General features: G+C 40.0%; 1 protein-coding gene across 2 annotated transcripts; it reads left to right on the top strand.

Moving 5' to 3' along the window:
• The first annotated feature begins 12,933 nt into the window (after positions 1–12,933).
• Positions 12,934–21,055, top strand: NEUROD4 (neuronal differentiation 4). Of its 2 annotated transcripts, none has more exons than XM_009003940.5 (2): positions 12,934–13,136; positions 19,364–21,055. In XM_009003940.5, the coding sequence occupies exon 2, from the start codon at positions 19,373–19,375 to the stop codon at positions 20,366–20,368; it is 996 nt and encodes a 331-aa protein (XP_009002188.1). In that variant the 5' UTR covers positions 12,934–13,136; positions 19,364–19,372; the 3' UTR covers positions 20,369–21,055. The 2 variants fall into 2 exon arrangements, with proteins under 2 accessions (XP_009002188.1, XP_002752613.1); XM_002752567.6 differs by having other exon boundaries at positions 12,934–13,273.
• The last annotated feature ends 773 nt before the right edge of the window (positions 21,056–21,828 follow it).

Below are 21,828 nucleotides of genomic sequence, written 5' to 3'. Positions count from 1 at the left end.
ATGTGAATTTTCTAAAAAGTCTACGAAAATTAAGTTGTTGATAAGATAAAGCCAAGGTGTTTTTTTTTTCATCAGCTTTTATTTTAAGTTGTGGGGTAAATGTTCAGGATGTGCAGGTTTCTTACATAGGTAAACTTGTGCCATGGTGATTTGCTACACAGATCAATCCATCACCTAAGTATCAAGCCTGGTATGCATTGCCTATTCTTCCTGATGCTCTCCCCCAACATTTACAGGCCCCAGTATGTGTGTGTTTTCCATGACGTGTCCATGTATTCTCATCATTCAGCTCCCACTTATAAGTGAGAACATGTTGTGTTTGGTTTTATGCTCCTGCATTAGTTTGCTGAGGATAATGGCTTCCAGCTCCACCCATGTCCTTGCAAAGGACATGATCTCATTCCTTTTTATGGCTGCATAGTATTCCATGATGTACATGTACCACGTTTTCTTTATCCAGTCTGTCATTGATGGGTATTTGGGTTGAATCCATGTCTTTGCTATTGTGAATAGTGCTGCAATAAACACACGTGTGCATGTGTCTTTATGATAGAATGATTTATATTCCTAGGCTGGGCGCGGTGGCTCAAGCCTGTAATCCCAGCACTTTGGGAGGCCGAGGCGGGTGGATCACGAGGTCAAGAGATCCAGACCATCCTGGTCAACAAGGTGAAACCCCGTCTCTACTAAAAATACAAAAATTAGCTGGGCGTGGTGGTGCACGCCTGTAATCCCAGCTACTCAGGAGGCTGAGGCAGGAGAATTGCTTGAACCCAGAAGGCAGAGGTTGCAGTGAGCCGAGATTGTGCCATTGCACTCCAGCCTGGGTAACAACAGTGAAACTCCGTCTCAAAAAAAAAAATCTTCTTAAGTTAAACTCCTGTAAGTTTACTTATACATGGTACCTAAAGTAGGTTACTGTGAAGCTTTATAGAAAAATTCATGTATATATCCAAACCATATATAGTGCTGAATTAATGGGAATACAGTACAAAGCTGGATCCATCTCAAAGCACAGATCAAATTTCACCTCCTACTGGAACCATTCTCTGAACCATGAGACATCTTTTCTTAGAATTCTAGAGCATGTTTTATACTCATCATACTTTTTCCTCTATTAAAGTTATTCACATGTGTGAATAGTTTCCACTGGACTACAGAACTCTGGAATTCCAGGATCATTTCCTATTTTATTCACTTTTGCATCCCCAGCACCTCACAGAATTTGAACAAATAGATATGTGTTAAATGGGATATAATTTTGGGTTTACAGGTGATTGGCGTTTTCTGTATCACTGCTCCTACCATCAGTGTGCCTGATCCTGACTTTAGTAATGACCCAATGTACTGTTGCATCAGTAAGTCTTAATTATGTAGCCTCAGGCATCCCAGTAGGAGAGCAACTTCACTGGACAGTACTGCTCTCACTGACTCCAGTGACTTCAAAGGCTTTCCTTGAGGGGATAGCAGGAATCAAGTTGAGTGAGCGTGGGGAAGAGCAGGGAAAATAGAGGACTCCAGCTAGGTCTGAAGTGCACTGAAATGGGGAAATAGAAGTTTACCTAAATCTTCCACAGTTCTCTTAGAAACTGCCCACAGGGAAGAGGAAAGGGAGGGGGTGATGGCTGGGGGCCAGGGGGGATGGTGAAAGGCTGACAGATGGAGTGCTCCCTTTGAGGGCTCTCTAAGGACCAACCGTTGCACAGCCACACAATGTGCGGAAGTAAATCAAATCGAGGAACATGTGCAGTAAAGAAGAGGAAAAAAGGGAGGGGGAAGAGGGCACACAGTAGGGAGGGGTTGCAAGGGAGGTGGAGATATCCAAAAGCCTGAAGAAGAGAGAGTGAAGGGAGTTAGGAAGAGGGAAAAGAAGCTCATATCTCCTAAGGCTTGCAGTTTTCTGGAGCAGTCTGGGAGTAAAAGGGAAGATGTGGACAGGGAGGGCAAATCTATCAATCTTAAGGCGTCAGGGAACTTGATTGGGTTCTTAAGGACAAAATTCTTAATATACCACAGATAAATGACTGTATGTGAGTGTGTACAGGTAACGACTCCATCAGCACCAACATCCTTAATAATAGATAGCAACATCTCCCCACAAATTACCACAGGAGGTTCCTAGAGGATGGTGCAGTGGTTTAAGCCTGGTCACAGCTGGTACCCACAGGAACTATTCAGAGGCTCAATTTAGCTATTAAAGACATTAAATCTCTTCTAGCCTGGGGGAAAACAACTCTCACCCTTAAAGCTGGATTTCACTCCTAGGATTCATCTGGGTGAAGGAAGGAGTGGGGGCTGAGTATAAAGAGTCGTATGCCTGAAGATATTTTTTTACTGAGTCGCTGAATAGTGTAAAGAGAGGTTTGTTTTTGTTTTTGCCTTTTTGCCTCCCCTCCCTCTTCTTACTTTCCCAGTTTTGGTTTTAGTCATCTTTTATTTGTTAAACCCTGAACCCCCAGTAGCTCTATACCCCTCTAACTCCCTTCGTCATGACCCTTTTCAGCCTAGGGAGGATGAAACAGAGATTTTTCCTTTAATGATGGAGTTAACTAGGATGAACCAGGGAGCGTTATGGTCCTAATATCAAGGAAAGGGTAAGTTTGGTACTTCAATGCAACCGTGTGAGTGGGATGGCAATACAATGTACATCCAAGCTGTGATATTTTAAAAAGTAAATGAAGCTCTAAAAATAATTAGTAGGCATTAGTTGGACTATAACAAGTGTTAACTATGACTGTGCTAAGCAAACCAGAACTCACTGTCACCCTGCATGCGACTGAATTGGCATCACCATATAGTTGTGTATTCTCTTTCTCTCTTTCTCGTGCTCTCTCTCTCTCTCTCTCTCTTTCTCTCTCTCTCTCTCTGTGTGTGTGTGTTTGTTTGTTTGTTTGTTTGTTTGTTTGAGGAGAGTGGAAACTGTTGAACTTGCCATGGAGACTCTCCCTTCGTGGTAACTCCCCGGGACCATTGCTTCCCTTTATCTAACCAATGTTACTCCTTGGAGGAGATGGGATTCTGGAATGGGGTATTAACTTATTTCATTTTCATTAAAATCTATCCTTCCAGTGCTCAAGAATAAAAGGAATAGGATAATAATCAAAATAAATAAAAGAGGCATAGGAATAAGCAGGCTTTCAAAGTTCAACATTTATTTTCTGGTTGTGTTATCTTGGACAAGTTATTTCTTTCTGTTATGTTCACTGATACATCTGCAGTGCCTATTGCACATAGAAAGCACTCAGATATTTATTGAATGGATGAATTAATGGACCTCATTCTCCTCATCTCTTGATAAAAGTGATAAAATAGCACCCATCCCTAAGAGTTGTTGCAGCAATTAAATGAGGTAATGCAGGTAATTAGATGAGGTAATTCTCTCAACTCAATGCAAAAATCTCAGAAAATGCTGGCCATATGTATTTCTAAAGAAGATGATAATATATGCAGACTACCGATGCAGCAATTGTATGATTGTTAGAAAATGTACAAATCCTTAGAAAATGTCAGTTTCTTCATTTATCTTTTTTATTTTTTATATTAGGTTTTGTTTTTTATTTTTTTGAGACAGAGTCTTGCTCTGTCACCCAGGCTGGAGTGCAGTGGCACGCTCTCGGCTCACTGCAACCTCCGCCTCCCAGGTTCAAGTAATTCTCCTGCCTCAGCCTCCAGAGTAGCTGGGATTACAGGTGTGCACCACCATGCCCTGCTAATTTTTTGTATTTTTAGCAGAGATTGGGTTTTACCATGTTGGTCAGCTGGTCTTCAACTCCTGACCTCGTGATCTGCTTGCCTTGGCCTCCCAAAGTGCTGGGATTACAGGTGTGAGCCATCATGCCCAGCTGGATTCTTTATTTATCTTTACCCATTTTCCCACTCTCTAATTCTGGTATCATAAAATACTCACTTTTGAACACCAAGGGGCTAGTGCAGCTTTGTTTGGTCTGTGTTGCCTCTGCTTCCTGACTCCCTGCCATCCTGGTTTATACCAGCATTAAGTAAGACTCCTTCTAATTCCTGCATCTAGAACAAATCCAGACACTAAAGTAGTTGTTGCTGAGAGAATAAGAGGGCAGGAACAAGGGCAAAATTAAAATTTCAACTAGATCTTTGTAATAGAAGAATCATTTATAGTAGAAGCAAAATGTCAGAGTTAAATAACTGAGCTATGTGACTGTTTCCTATATTCTTTTGCTATTTTTTGTTCTTAAAGTTAGTAGAACAATGAGGAAACCCAACCTGGAAGCTAAGTCTTGGGCTGGTGAACAGAATATTGGTTGCTTCTACAACCAGCTCCCATAATGGTCTCCTTTCAACACTCTAATTGGCTCAAATCCTAAAGGGTTTTGTATTCTATTTTCATGAGACAGGTTATTCTTTATGCTCCATATTCATGATCTAGAGTCTTAGGACATGATATTGAGGTAAGGTGAGCTCAGGGAAGGTCACATGAGTGGGAGGATATGTTTGCTATTGTAGGAGCTTCTAGGAACCAAGATACTACCATCCCTTCATGTTGCATTGTGAGTTGTGGTGGTGAAAAGTATTTTCTGTCTTTGAATATATTCAAAAGAGCCATATTTTACCCACAATATGCTTGCTGAAGATTCAAGCATATTGTGGGTAAAATATGGCTCTTTTGAATATATTCTGAACAATAGGGAACCAGATGAGGATGCCACCTCACCTGCTGCTTCAGGATGAATCACCAGAAGAACTACTGATAATCATTTTACTTTCAGTGTCCCTCCTAGAGCATCCAGAGAATAGATTTTGTACTTATACTTAACTATACATTAACTGCTTTAGGATGGCAATATGGTATAGTAGAGATAGACTGCTTATATCCAAATCCCAGCACTGTGGCATTGAGACACAGTGCTGTGAGGCTGAGCAAACAATTTTCTGTATCCCATTAATTTATTTGTAAAACAGGAACAATAATAATAATGCCTACCTGATAGGGTTTGGCTGTGTCCCCACCCAAATCTCATCTTGAATTCCCACATGTTGTGGAAGGGACCCAGTGGGAAGTAATTGAATCATGGCAGCAGGTCTTTCCAGTGCTGTTCTTGTGATAGTGAATGTCTCAGGAGATCTGATAATTTTTTAAATGGCAGTTTTCCTGCATAAGTCTTCTCTTTTTGTCTGCTGCCACCCATGTAAGACATGACTTGCTCCTCCTTTCCTTCCACTATGATTGTGAGGTCTCCCCTGCCACATGGAGCTACAACCCAATTAAACCTCTTTCTTTTGTAAATTGCCCAGTCTAGGGTATATCTTTATAAGCAACATGAAAACGGGCTAAATACAGTAAATTGGCACCATTAGAGTGGGTACTGCTGAAAAGATACCTGAAAACATGCAAGTGACTTTGGAACTGGGTAATAGGCAGGGGTTGAAACAGTTTGGAGGGCTCAGAAGAAGATGGGAAAATGTGGGAAAGTTTGAAACTCCCTAGAGACTTGTTGAATGGCTTTGACCAAAATGCTGATAATGATATGGATAATGAAATGCAGGCTGAGGTGCTCTCTGATGGAGATGAGGAATTTGTTGGGAACTGGAGCAAAGGTGACTCTTGTTATGTTTTGGCAAAGACACTGGAAGCATTTTTTCCCCCCGCTCTAAAGATTTGTAGAACTTGTAGATTTGTTGAACTTGAGAGAGATGATTTAGGGTATCTGGTGGAAGAAATTTCTAAGCAGTAAAAGATTCAAAAGGTGACTTGGGTGCTGTTAAAGGCATTCAGCATTAAAAGGTAAACAGAGCATAAAGTTTGGAAAATTCACAGCCTGACAATGCAATAGAAAAGAAAATCTCATTTTCTGAGGAGAAATTCAAGCTGGCTGGAGAAATTTGCATAAGTAGTGAGAAGCCAAATGTTATTCACCAAAACAATGGAGAAAATGTCTCCAGGGCATGTAAGAGACCTTTGCAGCAGCTCCTCCCATCACAGGCCCAGAGGTTTAGAAGGAAAAAGTGGTTTCGTGGCCTGAGCCTGGGGTCCCCATGCTGTGTGCAGCCTAGGGACTTGGTGCCCTGTGTCCCAGCTGCTCCAGCTGGGGCTGAAAGGGACCTATGTATTTCTTGGGCTGGGGTTTCAGAGGATGCAAGCCCCAAGCCTTGGCAGCTTCCATGTGGTGTAGAGCCTGTGAGTGTACAGAAGTCAAGAATTGGGAGTTGGGAATGTCCACCTAGATTTCAGAGGATATATAAAAATGCCTGGATGCCCAGGCAGAGGGTTGCTGAAGGGGCAGGGCCCTTATGGAGTAACTCTGCTAGGGCAGTGTGGAGGAAAAATGTGAACTTGGAGCACCCACACTGAGTCCCTACTGGGGCACTGCTTAGTGGAGCTGTGAGCAGAGAGCCACTATACTCCAAATTCCAGAATGGTAGGTCCACTGACAGCTTGCACCATGTGCCTGGGAGAGCTGTAGACACTTAATGCCAGCCTATGAGAGCAGCCAGGAGGAGGACTATACCCTGTAAAGTCACAGAACTGCCCAAGGATATGGGAGCCTACCACTTGCATTAGCATGACCTGGACACGAGACAAGGAGTCAAAGGAGATCATTTTGGAGCTTTAAGATTTGGCTGCCTTGCTGGATTTCAGACTTGCATGGGGCCTGTAGCCCCTTTGATTTGGCCATCAAAATTTCTCCCATTTGGAATGGGTGTATTTACCCAATATTTGTACTTCTATTGTATCTAGGAAGTAACTAACTTGCTTTTGATTTTACAGGCTCATAGGTGGAAAGGACTTGCTTGTCTCTGATGAGACTTTGGGCTGTGGACTTTTGAGTTAATGCTAAAATGAATTAAGACTTTGGAGGACTGTTGGGAAGGCATGATTGGTTTTGAAATGTGAGGATATGAGATTTGGGAGGGGCCAGGGGCAGAACGATGTTGTTTGGCTGTGTCCCTACCCAAATCTTGAATTCCCATGTGTGTGGGAGGGACCTGGTGGGAGTTAATTGGATAATGGGGGCAGGTTTTTCCCATGCTGTTCTCATGATAGTGAATAAGTCTCAGTAGATCTGATGGTTTTAAAAATGGGAGTTTCCTGCACAGGCCCTCTTATCTTGTCTGCCACCATATGAGACATGACTTTCACCTTCCATTATGATTGCCTTCCCAGCCATGTGAAACTGTAAGCCCATTAAGTCTCTTTACTTTGTAAATTACCCAGTCTCAGGTACGTATTTATCAGCAGTGTGAAAAGGGACTAATACACTACCTTATAAGGTGGTTACAATGATAAAGTGATACACAAAAACACTTTTAATAGCATTTGACATATGGTAAGTGTTCTATAAGGATTAGCTATAATTATTACCATTAGTAATTCATTTCTTCTCATTGGCTTCTACCTCCCTCAATTGGTAAGTGCTTAGGAGAGATGGCATGACTAGAGCACTGGCCTAATGGAGGAGACCACCCAAAGCTACCATACATGCAAGGAAACTGCACTTAATAGAGCATTGACTTTGATCTGAGAGTGCTCAGGGCAGTGCTGTTTGTTCCTTCCAGAACACTGAATGCACTTGAGGGCAGTAGTTGGTTTTATCAATCTCTTTATCCTATGATTTTTGCAGTGGTATAAATTAAGTCTGTATTTTCAGGAAATCCTCTCTGCCCTCCATCAGCTATTTCTTAGGGCTTAATAACCACATGATTGAAGCTTACTGAATTCAACTTAAATTTTGCTCCTAAGACTGGGCAAATGTTCCTGGGGCTGAGTGTATAAGGGGGAGTTGGTGGAGGCCAGTGTAGTAATTTTTTCATGAAAGAGTCATGTCAGCATGTATATATATTCCAGTGTTTGGTGTTGTAGGGTGTGGCTATCAGATTCTTTCCTGAAAATAAGTTTGGCTATGAGTGAGGTATGGGATTTTAAAGATAGCCTATTTTAATTATGTTTCAAAATCAATGTCACATTCAGAAGTTACATATGGATAGATTATACTTGTGTAAAAAGAAAACAATTTCCTTCAATAACTACATGATCTCAATTTACTTCATGTCAGCTCTGAGATTTCCTGAGAGAAAGACCCACTGTTATCAGTTCATGTATGTGTATATAAGTGTGTATCTGTAAAATACATGTATTATTTGATGCATGTGTCTACACTAAAAAATAAAGTATATCATATTGAACATATAGTTTTATAATTGTTTTATATTTCCCTTTACAGCATGTTAGTACATGTAGTACATTTTTTGATAGTATAGATAGACCAACTCATGCAAGTTAAATGGCATATCATACTTTGGTTAAACCACTGGTCACTTAATGTATTGATAATAAACTTTTCCATTATTAAAAACAATGCTGCAATTAATATATCTGATACATAATGGGTCCCTGGGCACATATGTAATTATGTTAGAAAGTTAGACACAGATAAGAAGAGGTTTTAGATATATTTATATATTTAGTTTACTGCCCCTGCCACTACACTGAAAGTTGATTAGGAATTAGTCTTACGGCTCTCTGTAGTCCCAGAATCTTGCACAGTGCCTGGGACTTTATATATGCATACAATGCATTTGTTGGGTAAATTAATAATGTGGTCATTATTATGTAAAGGAATACTTGGATTGAGATATGAGCACAAAAACAGGGCCTTTATAAGGAGTCTGATAATAGCTTTTGTGTGATTTAATGCTTGATTTAAATGTTTAAGATAAAATACTAGTAATAACTACCACTTATTGAGTACTTGCTAAGTGCCAGACCCTATACTAGATACTTTGCATGCATTATTTCGTTTATGTTTATCAGAGCAAGTTCATTGAATAAGCATTATTACCTCCAACTTACAGATAGAGGAACCGAGGCCCAGTGAAATAAGTAACTTGTCTGAGGTCACATGGTTAGTAAATGTCAATGTTAGGATTCAACGGTTCAATTGAATCCTAGAGGACCTTGCTCTTAAGAATTAGATATAGCGAGTGCAGAAAAGGATGCGGGAGGATGGTACAGAGCTTTTAAAGGTACAGAAGTTTCCCAGCAGATGTAAACAAATTCAGGCACTTTTGTGTACCTAAAAACTGCGTAATGAATGAGCCACTCTATATGCCCAGTGAATGCCCAAATGCACAGATCTCGAGTGAATATGGTGTGAGAAGGTTGAGTTAAGTGTTCTTCCCAACAGGACCAGCAATCTAGATAGAAAGACATCCAAATTTATTACCTGGTTTCTAGACCCACTTTTGTCATTAACCTATTATATTGCTTTATTCAAACCTGAAGACTCTGTCTTCATACTTTCAATGGGCCAGTATTATTCACCCTCAAAAAAGAATTGTGACACTTAACTATATCATTGAGTGTCAGAGCTGGAAGGACCCTGAGAGATTATAATCCAAGCTGATCATTGCCTAATGAGGAATGTGAGGCCAGAGAGGTTAGATCACTCGTCACAGCCCCACACAGAGGCAGACTAAGATTTAGAGCAAGGTTTCCTTACTCCTAAACTTTTTCCCCTGCCCCACTTTACTACAGAGTTTCTGAAAAGAACGAAGCACTCCCCTTTGCTATTGTAAGGGAGGGTTATTGAATCTCTTTGATTCTATTCTCCAAACTATTCATAAACTCAACTGACCCCTCTGTGTTTTACTTTCGTCGTTATTCAGGAGAGGTTCACATCACAAATCACTTTTTGTTTTAACCTGTTTCACAGTTATTTTTGAACGTGTATTATTTCTCTACTGGAACACTGAACTTCTTGAAGTCAGGGACTATGTTTTCTTTATCTTTTCCTTCAGCCCTCACCCTATCCCAGTCCTATCCCAGGTCCCAGTGCCTAAACCTTGGGGAACAACTTTAGGGTCTGCTCAGGTCTAACCTGAATGTGGGCAGCCTGAATCATTTCTTCCTTGAATGTTCACCTTCTTGCTCTCTACAGCTCCTGATATATATCCCTGGACTCCATTTGTTGGTGGTATTTGATTGTAATTCAGCAGAAGCTAGTGATCTCTGAAGGGAAGGTGAGAAGGCGGGACATCTGGGGATTGTCAGCAACAGGATCTGTGGCTTGAGGCTTAGCATTCTGGAGCCTAATGTCAGACATTGGTCCCAGGTCTTCAGTGTCTGACTGAAGAAGGCAGTTTCTACCCCCCTTAGGGGCCCACAGACAGGTCTCCTTTGGGGGTCAGGATTACTGGGAATACTAATTAATTCATTAGTGGGGTTGATGGATTATCAGGCTGTCTCCTGGCAGAGGGTCCTTGGGGGAGGAGGGGAACAGATTGCTGCTCATAAATCTGCCTGTTGCCTCCCTTCTCTCTGCTTCAATGGCTCCCAGGCGTCAGGCCTGTGGGCCAGAAACTGAGTACTGGTCTCCTTTTCCCCACTCAGCAGATGGTTCTTACAGGTTAGCTCAGAGCTTTACAAAAAGCAGCAGAGAAAGAAGGAAGGGCTGGGGATTGGCCCTCTGGCCCAGGAACCATGTGGGGGGAGGAGAATGCATGCAAATGCATTGTATTCTCCCTTCCAAGGGCAGTCACCACCCCTTTTCCTTTGCTGACAGCACACACCCGTTCTGTCCCTTCCTGCCCCCTCAGAGTTGAACTGCCAACTGTACAACTGTCAAGGAGTTGTGACAAGGGTGACCCTGATGAAATAGATTCCACCCAACCCTCTGCAAAAGGCAGCTCTTAAAGAAAATTTGGCATCCACAGCTCCCTCCCAATGCTTCAGGAGTGTGCACATTCAAACACACACACACACACACACACACACACACACACGTACACACAATTGAATGTATTTTGAAGGCTAATCCTATTGTGTCCAGTCCCTTACATCTGTCAGAGAAAGCAAGGAGTCCTGCAGAATGTTCTATCCCCACCCTCATCTTTGTCTCAATATGTTCACCTTTCTGCTAATCTGTTATTACTCTCTACCCCTGAACATTTCACAGGCACTAGTACCATCAACTTCTAAATATCCATGGACAAGGTTTTGAAGACACAGAGCAGGAGATCAATTCATTCAATAAGCACTCATTGAACAATGATTAAGCACCTCTATCCTAGACATAAATTACCTCATAGATAAATTTCCTGTGGCCAAAGAGTGGTGAGTTCTGATTTGTTTATTAAAAACCTGCTATTCCCATCATGTGCTGTTTAATAACTATGAAAATGAAGTTTATTTTTCTGAGCAGAGTTTTTTCTGGATAGGAATATACTAAAGATAAGTAAGAGACTAAAAAGCTGCTGAAAATAACTAACTTCCCATGAAAACTGAAAAAAGTGTTCATTTTTATTTTCTTGTTTTCTGTGAAAAACAAAAGTCATGATGACATTTACATCAGAATTAAAAATAACTATTTTCAAACTTAAGATACTCTCTTCAACTTGGTGAGAGTAAAACTATCTTTTGTTTTAGCCCTCTGTGGCTTTCCTTGCACACAAGCACATTTATAATTTTTCCTCTCTGTTTGATGTATGTGCTGGCTATGTTGTTAGACCAAATGAGTGAGTCTCAAAAAGCCTGGGATACTCTGTTTTCTTTTTGGAGTGTATAAATAAAAATGTTTATATAAAAAATTTTGCCAAAAAGCCTGAGGAATTATCCTTCAAGTCCATTTCTAAAAGAAGTTGAACTTGAACTTGGAATTCTATCAAGATACTGATGGAAAAACATAAGCAATCAGCTCATTTTACAGATATGAAAACTGATGCCCAGAGTGAAGTTGACTTACTCAAGATCATTCAGCCAATTGCTTAATCTGAGCACCTTTCTTTTTCCTTCTTAGGAACACAAGATGATGAGAAAATCTTTGGTATCTTAAGCTTACAATCATTTATTTTTCCTTGGTCAAGTTTTAAATAACATAGTATGCATATCTATATATTTAAATTATTCCAGATGTACTTTTCTTTCTATCTTCTAACAATTTAATTCAACCTCATAATAGCAAAGGAGTTTTAGGAATTATTATGAGCCTTCTTTTCTTATAAGCTCATCACCAAGTGGACTCAGGTGCACTTTTTCTACACGAAGGCTTAATGATGTATTTTTGAACAACAATGGTAAATCTCAGGTTGTAACCTAAGGAATTAAATGTCCTTAAAATGAAGAGTTGTATTAATTTCTTTTTCTGTTTTTATAAATTTCAAGTGATCAGAAGGTTGAAAGAACAGTACAACAAATACAGACATAGCTTCATCTATGCAGCAGGTTTCAAGGCCCACAGGCCTAACAGTACAATCCCCCAAAGCCAAGGTCTGGGAGCCATCGAGGAGCTCCCGGGGACAAGGTGGGCTCAGAGGGCAAGGGTGTCTTTGATGAGCCTGTGCACAGTGGTGGTGACGGAAGTGCCCAGGGCATCGGTGATCTGGAAGGATCTATAATTTGTGAATATAGATATATTCACAAATTGAAAGTTTTAAATGAGAGTAACTTGGACATGCTGAAAGGTGGGAGAGACATAATTCTTCCTTCTACTTTAAGAACTCTGAAGTTTAAAAGCCAAAGACACCAGTCCACATGTGTAAGGAAGCAGTCACTGATGCTGCATCCTTGACACGCATCTTTCTCACCTTTTGATTCTTTTCAGATGTAGGTCGACTGCTTCATCTGCCCTTTTTAGCTCTCTCTCCAAGTCTATCCCCAATTTTTTTTTATCCGTTCTGCGTACCCTACTCTGCTCCCACTTTTTACCTTTTTAATCACAAAGGTTTCCAGTCCTCTTTTCCTTTACTCCTCAACTTCAGCAACTCTCCTCCCGCTCCCTCCTTCCACCAGCCCCCATCTCTATTTAAACAAACAGGCGGCAAAACTGGACCTGGGCAGAGCAGCCTTTGAAGTGGGCGTGCCTTTCTGCTGGGGAAAGGGAGGAGTTAGACTCTGGGCAACATCATTCCTCCCTGGTCAGCTGGGAGAGCAATCAAAACTGCAGCAAGTCAGAGGCTCCGGCCAGAGAGCAGGAGCTGCCCAGGGGCTGTGGTCCTGAAAGCTCCTCTCCGGGGAGCTAACCAGGGAGAAGAGGTACTGAAGAGCGACTGAACCGGCTGCAGCGAGGCATCAGCTCGAAGGCGTCCTTGAGGAGCATACCGAACTCCTAGGAAGAAGTAGAATAAGAAGCAGGCAGAGAAACCAGAGCCGGTGGAATCTCTAAGAGGTAACAACCGGGTTTAACATGGATCGCTGAAAGCATCTTTCTCCTACGATCTGGATGGTCAGGGAGACTTGGCTTCTCTGACTGTCCTCTAAGACGCAGATTCACAGAGTTCACTCCAGGAACTTCCAGAGGCCAAGGTGAGCCAGTGGTTAGGGTGGTATGGGGACTAAATTTTCTGTGGAAATTTCCCACAGCCCTAGAGGACATCTGGGGTGAGGAAAGCCTCTTCTGAGCTAAGGCAGGAGGAAGTAGAGCTTAGGAAAGTTGGAGTAAAGAAGCTAGTGAGTGGAACACTTAGGGACAAATATACGCATTTTAAATAATTTTAATAAATTTTATAGCACTTGCCACCCAAAGTGAAAAACACAGACACTCACAATCATTTTGATGCAGTGGAGATTACAGATGATCTTCCCCAATTACTGTCAAACCCACTCTTTCGTTTTGCTAGTGGTGAAAATGCCCAAAAGTTTAATGCTTTTCCAAGGTGGCCTTCCAAGTCGGTTGGAAAAATTGACCCAATCCCCCACTCGACTCACAGCATTTTAGGGCTATGGAAGGAGTGCAGGGGGAGGCAGGGAAAGGAAAGCAGAATGAGGAATCAGAGAAGATTGTGGAAAGTCATGGGGATAGATTCTCACCATTATCTATTTGGTTTACTAAAAATGCTGAAATAGTTGGCATGGGGTGGGGGAAATTTCCTTTTCTCAGTTCTTTCACATGGAAATCAGAAGAGAAAGATTGTCCAAGTATATTTTTACTTTCTCTGCTTCACACCCATCATTTGACCACAAAAAAAGTATATTCAGAAAATACTAATAAAATGTAAAATGCCCGCCTCATTTTTTGACAGAGGAAGCTGAGATAAAATGTTGAAGATCATGGAGGGAAAAATAAAGGATTGAGTAACTTCTGTTTACTATTAAGCTCTGAGGCAATGGTACCTGAAGTATTACTTGGCTTTGCCGGACATAAAGTGTGTGTAGGGGCATGCGTGTATATACGTGTGCACACATATTAATAAAGGGGAAAATAGTAGAGTAGAAAAGAAGAGCATAGAACACCCTACTGGCTTTTTCCAAGCAATACAACTTGTGAGCATCCTGGTTTGTATTCTGTCTTTTTGATGCCAAGACCGTGCAACTCTGGGAAAAGGATTTAGTCTATTTAGTTCTTAGATTTCCTAGAAACTGGGCTGGACATCCCCCTTTCTGTTGTATTTGGTCATCAGATCAGTAGGTAATGAGATTATCACCAGCTTTTAAGAGAAAAGACACTGTCTAACTATCACAAATCCACATGTGAATTCCTGTTACTTATTAATTAGTTGAAACATCTCCATAATAAATAAAAAATTTATAAAAGTGTAGACAGAATTCCAGGACAGCTCCACATAGTAGTAATGTTCAATGACTTTGGCCCTAATAGTAAAAATATTGGATAGTCACAGTCATTGCCTAAGCAAACACTTTGCTAGAACAGATTTAAAATTTTTAAAAATATGAGACATATTTTTAATTAAGGAGAATAGCTTAAACTTGAAATTTCAGTAAAGGATTCTATAGAAATAGGAAAATTCTGTTATATTGTATAGGTGTAAAAGAAAATCCAAATACCAAATAAAAGGCTAAAAATGGCCTTTATAAGATCAGAATGTGTTTATGTGTATGCGTGAGAAGGGGCAGATTCTGCCCCTTGAGTCAGTATTTATTGATTTTTGTCACAGTGGAGTCTACTTCCTATATAATTTGTGAGCTAACTTCTTTCCCAGTAATTGAGGAAACCTTAAGATGGTATATTATGATACTTTGTGAGATAGTGCTACAGACTTTCTCAAACAGCTTCTGTAAAACACTTGCCAACCCTCACCCTCACATTGGCATAACAATTTTACAAAGTACTTGTGCTTGCATTATCTCCTTGTTTTTCATGAAAACGTCTAAATGATGTAGGAAAGACAATCTCATTTTCATTTTTCCCTAAGGGTACAATAATTAAAATAATTTTTATGTGCTCATTTAATGGTGAATGATGGAAGAGTCTCTGTTTCTTTCAGTACACCTCTGAGATGTTTCCTTAACAGGCTGAAAGCTACATTAGATTTAGGTACCTGTTCTGGAGAAAACCCTTGGTTTCTTTGATCAAAACTCAGAACTACAGTATACACATTTTCAACACCCAAATTTCAAATTAGGTGTTTCTATTTTTTTCATGTTAACCTCTTTGCTGCATTGAAAATATTTAGGTGAAAAAAGTCAGAGAAACATTTTTCTTTATATTTCAGGAGTCTTGGCTTTCACTTCTCTTTGATAGACAATGCATATTATCCTCGGAGCTTTCTGCCATTTGGTTTTAGTGGGAAAATTGTATTCCCAACACAGAAAGTTTATGAACCTGGAAATGTATGTGAGTGAATAGGAGTGTCCAGCCAAATGTTTTCTCCCAGTTATAAAGTAGAAAGAAAGTTTGGGAGCTAACTTGAATCTTGAATATGATGGAAGAGTTCTAATCAACTCAGTGGAGCCAGTTGATAGGGCTTGGTTTCCTCACCTCCTGCAGCAGAACAGAACCTTTGATTTCAGTTTCAACAGGAGACTGGAGGAATAGTTGTATTGGGGAATTTTTTCAAATAGATGTTGAAATAAAGCCATTAGCTTTTGTTGACATAAAATCAATATTAATAACAGATTCTAATTATACCTACTCTTGTCTAAGTGGCCAGAAAAATTCATGGTGATGTTTAGAAATAACAGTACCTAGTATTTATATGAAATTGATGATGCGACACTATTCAAAGTGCTTCAGATATATCAACTCATTTTATGCTCTAACAATCCCACCTCATAGGATTTTTATTGTTTTCAGTTTAAGGAGGAGGAGACCGAGGCAGATAAGGTTATGAAACTGGCCTAAGTACATATATCTAGTGAGTAGCGGGGCTGAAGTTTGAATCCAGGTAATCTGACACTGGAGTTTGTGCTGTCCATCCCATCATGGGAAAAATGACAGGCTCCTGAGTAACTGTCAGATGATTTTATACGCCAATCAGAGGTAACATCCAGATAATAAGAGACATACTAGTTAATACAGGCTGCTTCATTATTCATCTGTGACAAAGAATTTTATTTTTGAATAGGGAACGTGTGTGAATAGATTAGATAAGAAAACTCAAGAATAAACAGAAATAAATGTAATGATAATGTTCTATAGCATTTACAGCTATAAAATTCTTTATTATGCTTTTATTTCTCTTATAAGAATCACACAACACATATATTAGCCCTATTTTATTAGAGGAAATGGAAGAACAGATAACTTTATGTAATGTGTTTGGGATCAACAACCCAGGAATTAGAAGAATTGGGATGAGAGTTCACATTTGCATTATTCCAGCTTCCATTCTTTTGAAACCACACTTATACTCATGGGATTCTCTTGGTAGTTAATGGACTAGCACCTATGAGAACAGAGGAAGTTAAACAGGAGCTATCTATGTCCTTCCCACAATTAGTAAGAGAACGAAGGTGAAAGAAAACTGGTTGACCTTTTCATTATTTTGGCCAAAGCCAGTTGATTCTTTTTCTTCATACATACCAACAAGCTGATTTGAAAGCAGCTCCTTGACTCTAACAGAAACCATTAAATATGTTAAAGGTAAAAGATGGTCTATTCTATCCTCTCACTCTCACTTATTTTGATGAATGTGAGTATTGACAGATCTTAACAAGAGTCTGGAGGAACAGAGGTAGGGATGGTGAAGAAGGCTAAATCCCCCAGCTAGGATGGTATTCAGATCCAGGGGCAATTCGGGAGACTCTCCTCTCTTGCATCTTCCTTCTTTCCTTCCTTCTCTCCTCTTCATGAATATTAGTATGAGCCAATGATAATGACGATATGAAGATAAGAGAATGAAGAGAATGAGAAGAAAGAGAAAGAGGAGGAGGATAAGAAAGAGAGGGAGGGGGGCTATATGGGTGAAAGCAACAAGGAAAATATTTGAAAGAGGAAGGAATCCTGTTATAAGGCACCTCAAAGAACACCCTTTGTATAATGGCCACCCCTGTTGACTTAGTTCTATTACTGTATATCTCCTGAAGCCTTACTTTCTTCCTGTAGCTGTGATAGAAGAAGAAAAAAGAAAAGAAAAACACAAAACCTAAGATTTGGAATCAGAAGAACTGATTTTGTGTCCTGTTCCACCAGCACTATGTCTCTGCATTTCCATCACCTAAACTACCTGACCCACAGTGACCCTGAGTATAAAATGAGCATAAAAATTTCTATCTTCCTCAAAGGTTTGCTGTAAGAAACATACAATTAATGGATACAAAAGTGCTCTGTATACTTTAAAATGCTGTACAAATGTTATTGTAATTACGTGGGGAGCATTAGGTTTCCCAAGCCTACTCCATCCTTTTTGGCCTTAGAGTGCACCTGCCTCTGGAAGAGCTGTGTTACTTTAACAGAAAGTTAATTAGGTTCTTTACCCTCCCTCTGGATATCTGCCTGAGTTAGAAGTGCAGCTCAGCACACAAGCTCTATCATCCATATTAAAAGTGGGATTTTCTGAGTTGGCCTGGGCAGCCAGTTGACCAATAGGTTCCAATGTGTGTTTTCAATAAAGCTGCTTACCCAGGAAGCCTTATTAAGTGAGTAAGTCAAGCTGACATGATTTCCGTGCTGATTAACATGAAACCTAGGCTGTTTTTGCAATGCAGTGACATTAATTATTTATAGGAGGTAAATGAGGTTACAAGGAAAACAAGCTCCAATTACCAGAAACAAATCAAATAATATATCTTTATTTTTTAAAAGCTATGTACTAATCCCTGTGTTCATTGATTTGAGGCTCAAGCTTCAAAGAACAGAAAACATTTATTACATTCTCCCCTTTCTCATACTAAAAGGTGATAGTGGGTTTAATATTTCAGAGTAGCTGGTAAACTGGGATGCCCCAGTGGAGCTTATCAGATACTTTTATTTGGTAAACCATATGCCTAAAAATTGCTTAGCAAGTTTTAAAACAATTCAAACTCTTCCAGAATTGAATGCAAAATGTTTACTAAATCACCAATCTCTTCTGGTTTTCAAATAGTGAATTTTACATACAAAATTCTGATTAAACAGTGTGTTAGGCAAGTGATTTAAAGTAGTCAGGCTATTTCTGTGTTTGCCTGAAATAGTCCTCACTTGTGTTAGCAGTCACTATGTTCTGTTTAGGTTAGCATTTGTTCCAGATTTTATAACTATTATTATAATAGTTGCACTAAAGCTTGGATGGGTTTGGTCAAGCACTGGCTGTACTCCTAGCTGTTGCCATGGTCTTGTCTGATGGTGTGAGATGCATGTGCAGAGTTCTCACTTTAACATATGGGCAAATTTGAAAGATGATCAGTGATAACCCTCCTTTCTTTTCCTGATCCTTTCAAGACGCCATGTCACTAACACTTCTAACATAACTCACACTAGGCAGAACACAAAGCGCTTATTGAAAAACAGAATGCTCCTCTGGTAATGGTGAGAGTAATGTCTGATGGTCATGTGTTGGACCGCCAGTTGTGCCATGGACAACTTGAAGGAAATGATTGAAGCCACCAGTTAGCAATACTGGCGAGAAACATGGGAGATTATAGGCTAGATGGATGTGAAATACTTCTAAATACAGGTTGAGTAGTCTTTTGTAGAACACATACAAAGTAGTCTGAATGATCTCGCTACAGTTTTTTATTTTGTATGGTGTAAATATACAACAGTGTGCTTGCTTGACTATTTGATGGGCTTTTTATTTTGCAATAACAATAATTATTATACACATATACTTATGTTAGTACCCTCTTTCACTTTCAGAAATGTCTCCATCTGAACCATAATTTATATACTCACCTCATTTTTTCCTGTTTAATGTTCTGGATTCTGGAAAAAAAGAAAAATATCTCTTTGGACTGGTATATCAGTCATTTTTGTATAAAATATTCATGAGATAAAAAAATCTAAGAATAAAAAGAGGCACTAACACTGCAATGAATAATCAAGTCAATTTTCTTTTTCTATAGTATATTTTTCTATAATATGCCATAACTAGAGGAGTATTCTGGGCATTTCTTTGAATCTTGGATTTGTCATTGAGAATGGAAGACTTGGACAAGATAATTATATTTTTAAAAAGTTTAGTTTTAAAGAAAATCCGGTACTCACAGGAATTAAACTTTGATATTTCCCTTTTCCAGAGTCTGGAAATGGCAAAAACCTACGTGAAATCTAAGGAGATGGGAGAGCTGGTCAACACACCATCCTGGATGGATAAAAGTCTGGGCTCCCAAAATGAGGTGAAGGAGGAAGAGAGCAGACCAGGTACTTACGGGGTGCTCAGCAGCTTAACTGAAGAGCATGACAGTATTGAGGAGGAAGAAGAAGAGGAAGAAGATGGGGAGAAACCTAAGAGAAGGGGTCCCAAGAAAAAGAAGATGACCAAAGCTCGCCTTGAGAGATTCAGAGCTCGGAGGGTCAAGGCCAATGCCAGAGAACGGACCCGGATGCATGGCCTGAACGATGCCCTGGATAACCTGAGGCGAGTCATGCCATGCTACTCCAAAACCCAAAAACTTTCCAAGATAGAGACTCTTAGACTGGCCAGGAACTATATTTGGGCTTTGTCTGAAGTCTTGGAGACTGGCCAAACACCTGAAGGAAAAGGCTTTGTGGAGATGCTCTGTAAAGGGCTTTCTCAGCCCACAAGCAACCTGGTGGCTGGATGTCTCCAACTGGGCCCTCAGTCTGTCCTCCTGGAGAAGCATGAGGATAAATCTCCTATTTGTGACTCTGCCATCTCTGTCCACAACTTCAATTATCAGTCTCCGGGGCTCCCCAGCCCTCCTTACGGCCATATGGAAACACATCTCCTTCATCTCAAGCCCCAAGTATTCAAGAGTTTGGGAGAATCATCCTTTGGGAGTCATCTACCTGACTGCAGTACACCCCCTTATGAGGGTCCACTCACTCCACCCCTGAGCATCAGTGGGAACTTCTCCTTGAAGCAAGATGGGTCTCCAGACCTAGAAAAATCCTACAGCTTCATGCCACATTACCCTTCTGCAAGTCTAAGCTCAGGGCATGTGCATTCAACTCCATTTCAGGCTGGTACCCCCCGTTATGACGTCCCTATTGACATGTCCTATGATTCCTACCCCCATCATGGTATTGGGACCCAACTCAATACAGTCTTCAGTGAGTGAGGCAGTAAGTTCAACATTCCAGAGAATGACGTGGAGACATTTCCCATAATTCAAGTGGTTGAGCTAAAGATTCAATGACTTTAAAGGATCCCCATGGATATATATCAAACAATAGTTCTAGTCCATTTAGGCTTTCCTTCACCTGTCACCTCTTTTCTCATCACCTTCTCACATTGCATTGATTTCTTCATAGGATCCTCAAGTGAAAATATTTGTTGATTTAATCATCACATGAAAGTAGAAGAGAAGACCTGGGTCCTATTCCAGTGGTGCCAAAAACTCATTGCCTAGTCTATGCCAATTCATTTTCCATTTCTGGCCTTTGTTTATTTACTAGCAATTGTAAATAAACAAATTGTATTTATATGAGGCAATCGTTCTAAGTCCAGATGATTTCTAAAGTCCTTCACAGTTCTGAAATTCTATAACTGTGGTGATCACTCTTAAATTCCTTGAAACTAAAAGACTAGAGCAATGATAGGAAAGGGATACTATGCACAGAATAATCAAACTGAGTTACCAGAAGGAACACAAGGTGCATGTCTCTTAGCTCACAGAATGAAAAGCTTGTCTGGATTTAATGATAGGACTTCTTTGTGTCTATGGAAAAATAGCTTCTAGCAGCTAAAAGTCTAACATGGCTGTCACTGTGAAGAATAAAACATGTTCTTTAAGAGATTAACTCTATTTGTTATTGGACTAAAAGTTGAACATATCTTCCTTATGATTTGAAGAACCATAATAGACAACCACAATAGACTCATGCCAACTTTATTCTTGAAAATATTTCAAAACCGTTTTTCTCAGTACCAGAGGCAGGGCAAACAAGTCACTGAAGCTTCAAACTCCTATGACTAATGGGACATAGAGAAGTCTTCTAGACCATGACCTCCATAACCAGAGGGCTCTGGAACTTCTGATTGAAGCTCAGGTGCTGCTGTTAGGATCAGCACACAACACAGGTTTATATTTAAGAGCAATAGAATAGCTATTGTCTATACTAACTACCGTAGTTCAGGGACTCTCTCCAGCTCACAGTTGCCCATGGGAAAACCAATGGATTTTTTTTTTTTTTTAGCAAGATGAATTTCATTTGGTTAAATGTGATTAAAACCATCCACCTCTGTCCACACCAATATATTTTCCAGAAGCACAAGCACCAATCAATTTATTGACCAAGGTTAAAATTTCCCAACATATATATAGTTCCTTCTCTCTCCTATTGCACTAATTGTTACCTCTTCCTCACTTCTAAGATAGCATATGTTATTACATATTGTAGATAAAATTTCAAGTGACCAAACTTATGGATGTAGAAATGAAATCCAAGGTCAGTGAATACTTTTTGCCAACTATGTCTTCATCACAGGTTGAGACCAATTTGCTGAGTGTTCATTTTTCTTTATGTAACTCCTCTTTCCTTTATATCAACACTAACTTTATCAAATTTGTATTTTTTT

This window comes from Callithrix jacchus, chromosome 9 (assembly GCF_049354715.1).
Source record: "Callithrix jacchus isolate 240 chromosome 9, calJac240_pri, whole genome shotgun sequence".
Taxonomy (NCBI): domain Eukaryota; kingdom Metazoa; phylum Chordata; class Mammalia; order Primates; family Cebidae; genus Callithrix; species Callithrix jacchus.
The sequence above is the reverse complement of the archived record's forward strand: the minus strand, read 5'-3'. Positions and strand labels throughout refer to the sequence as shown.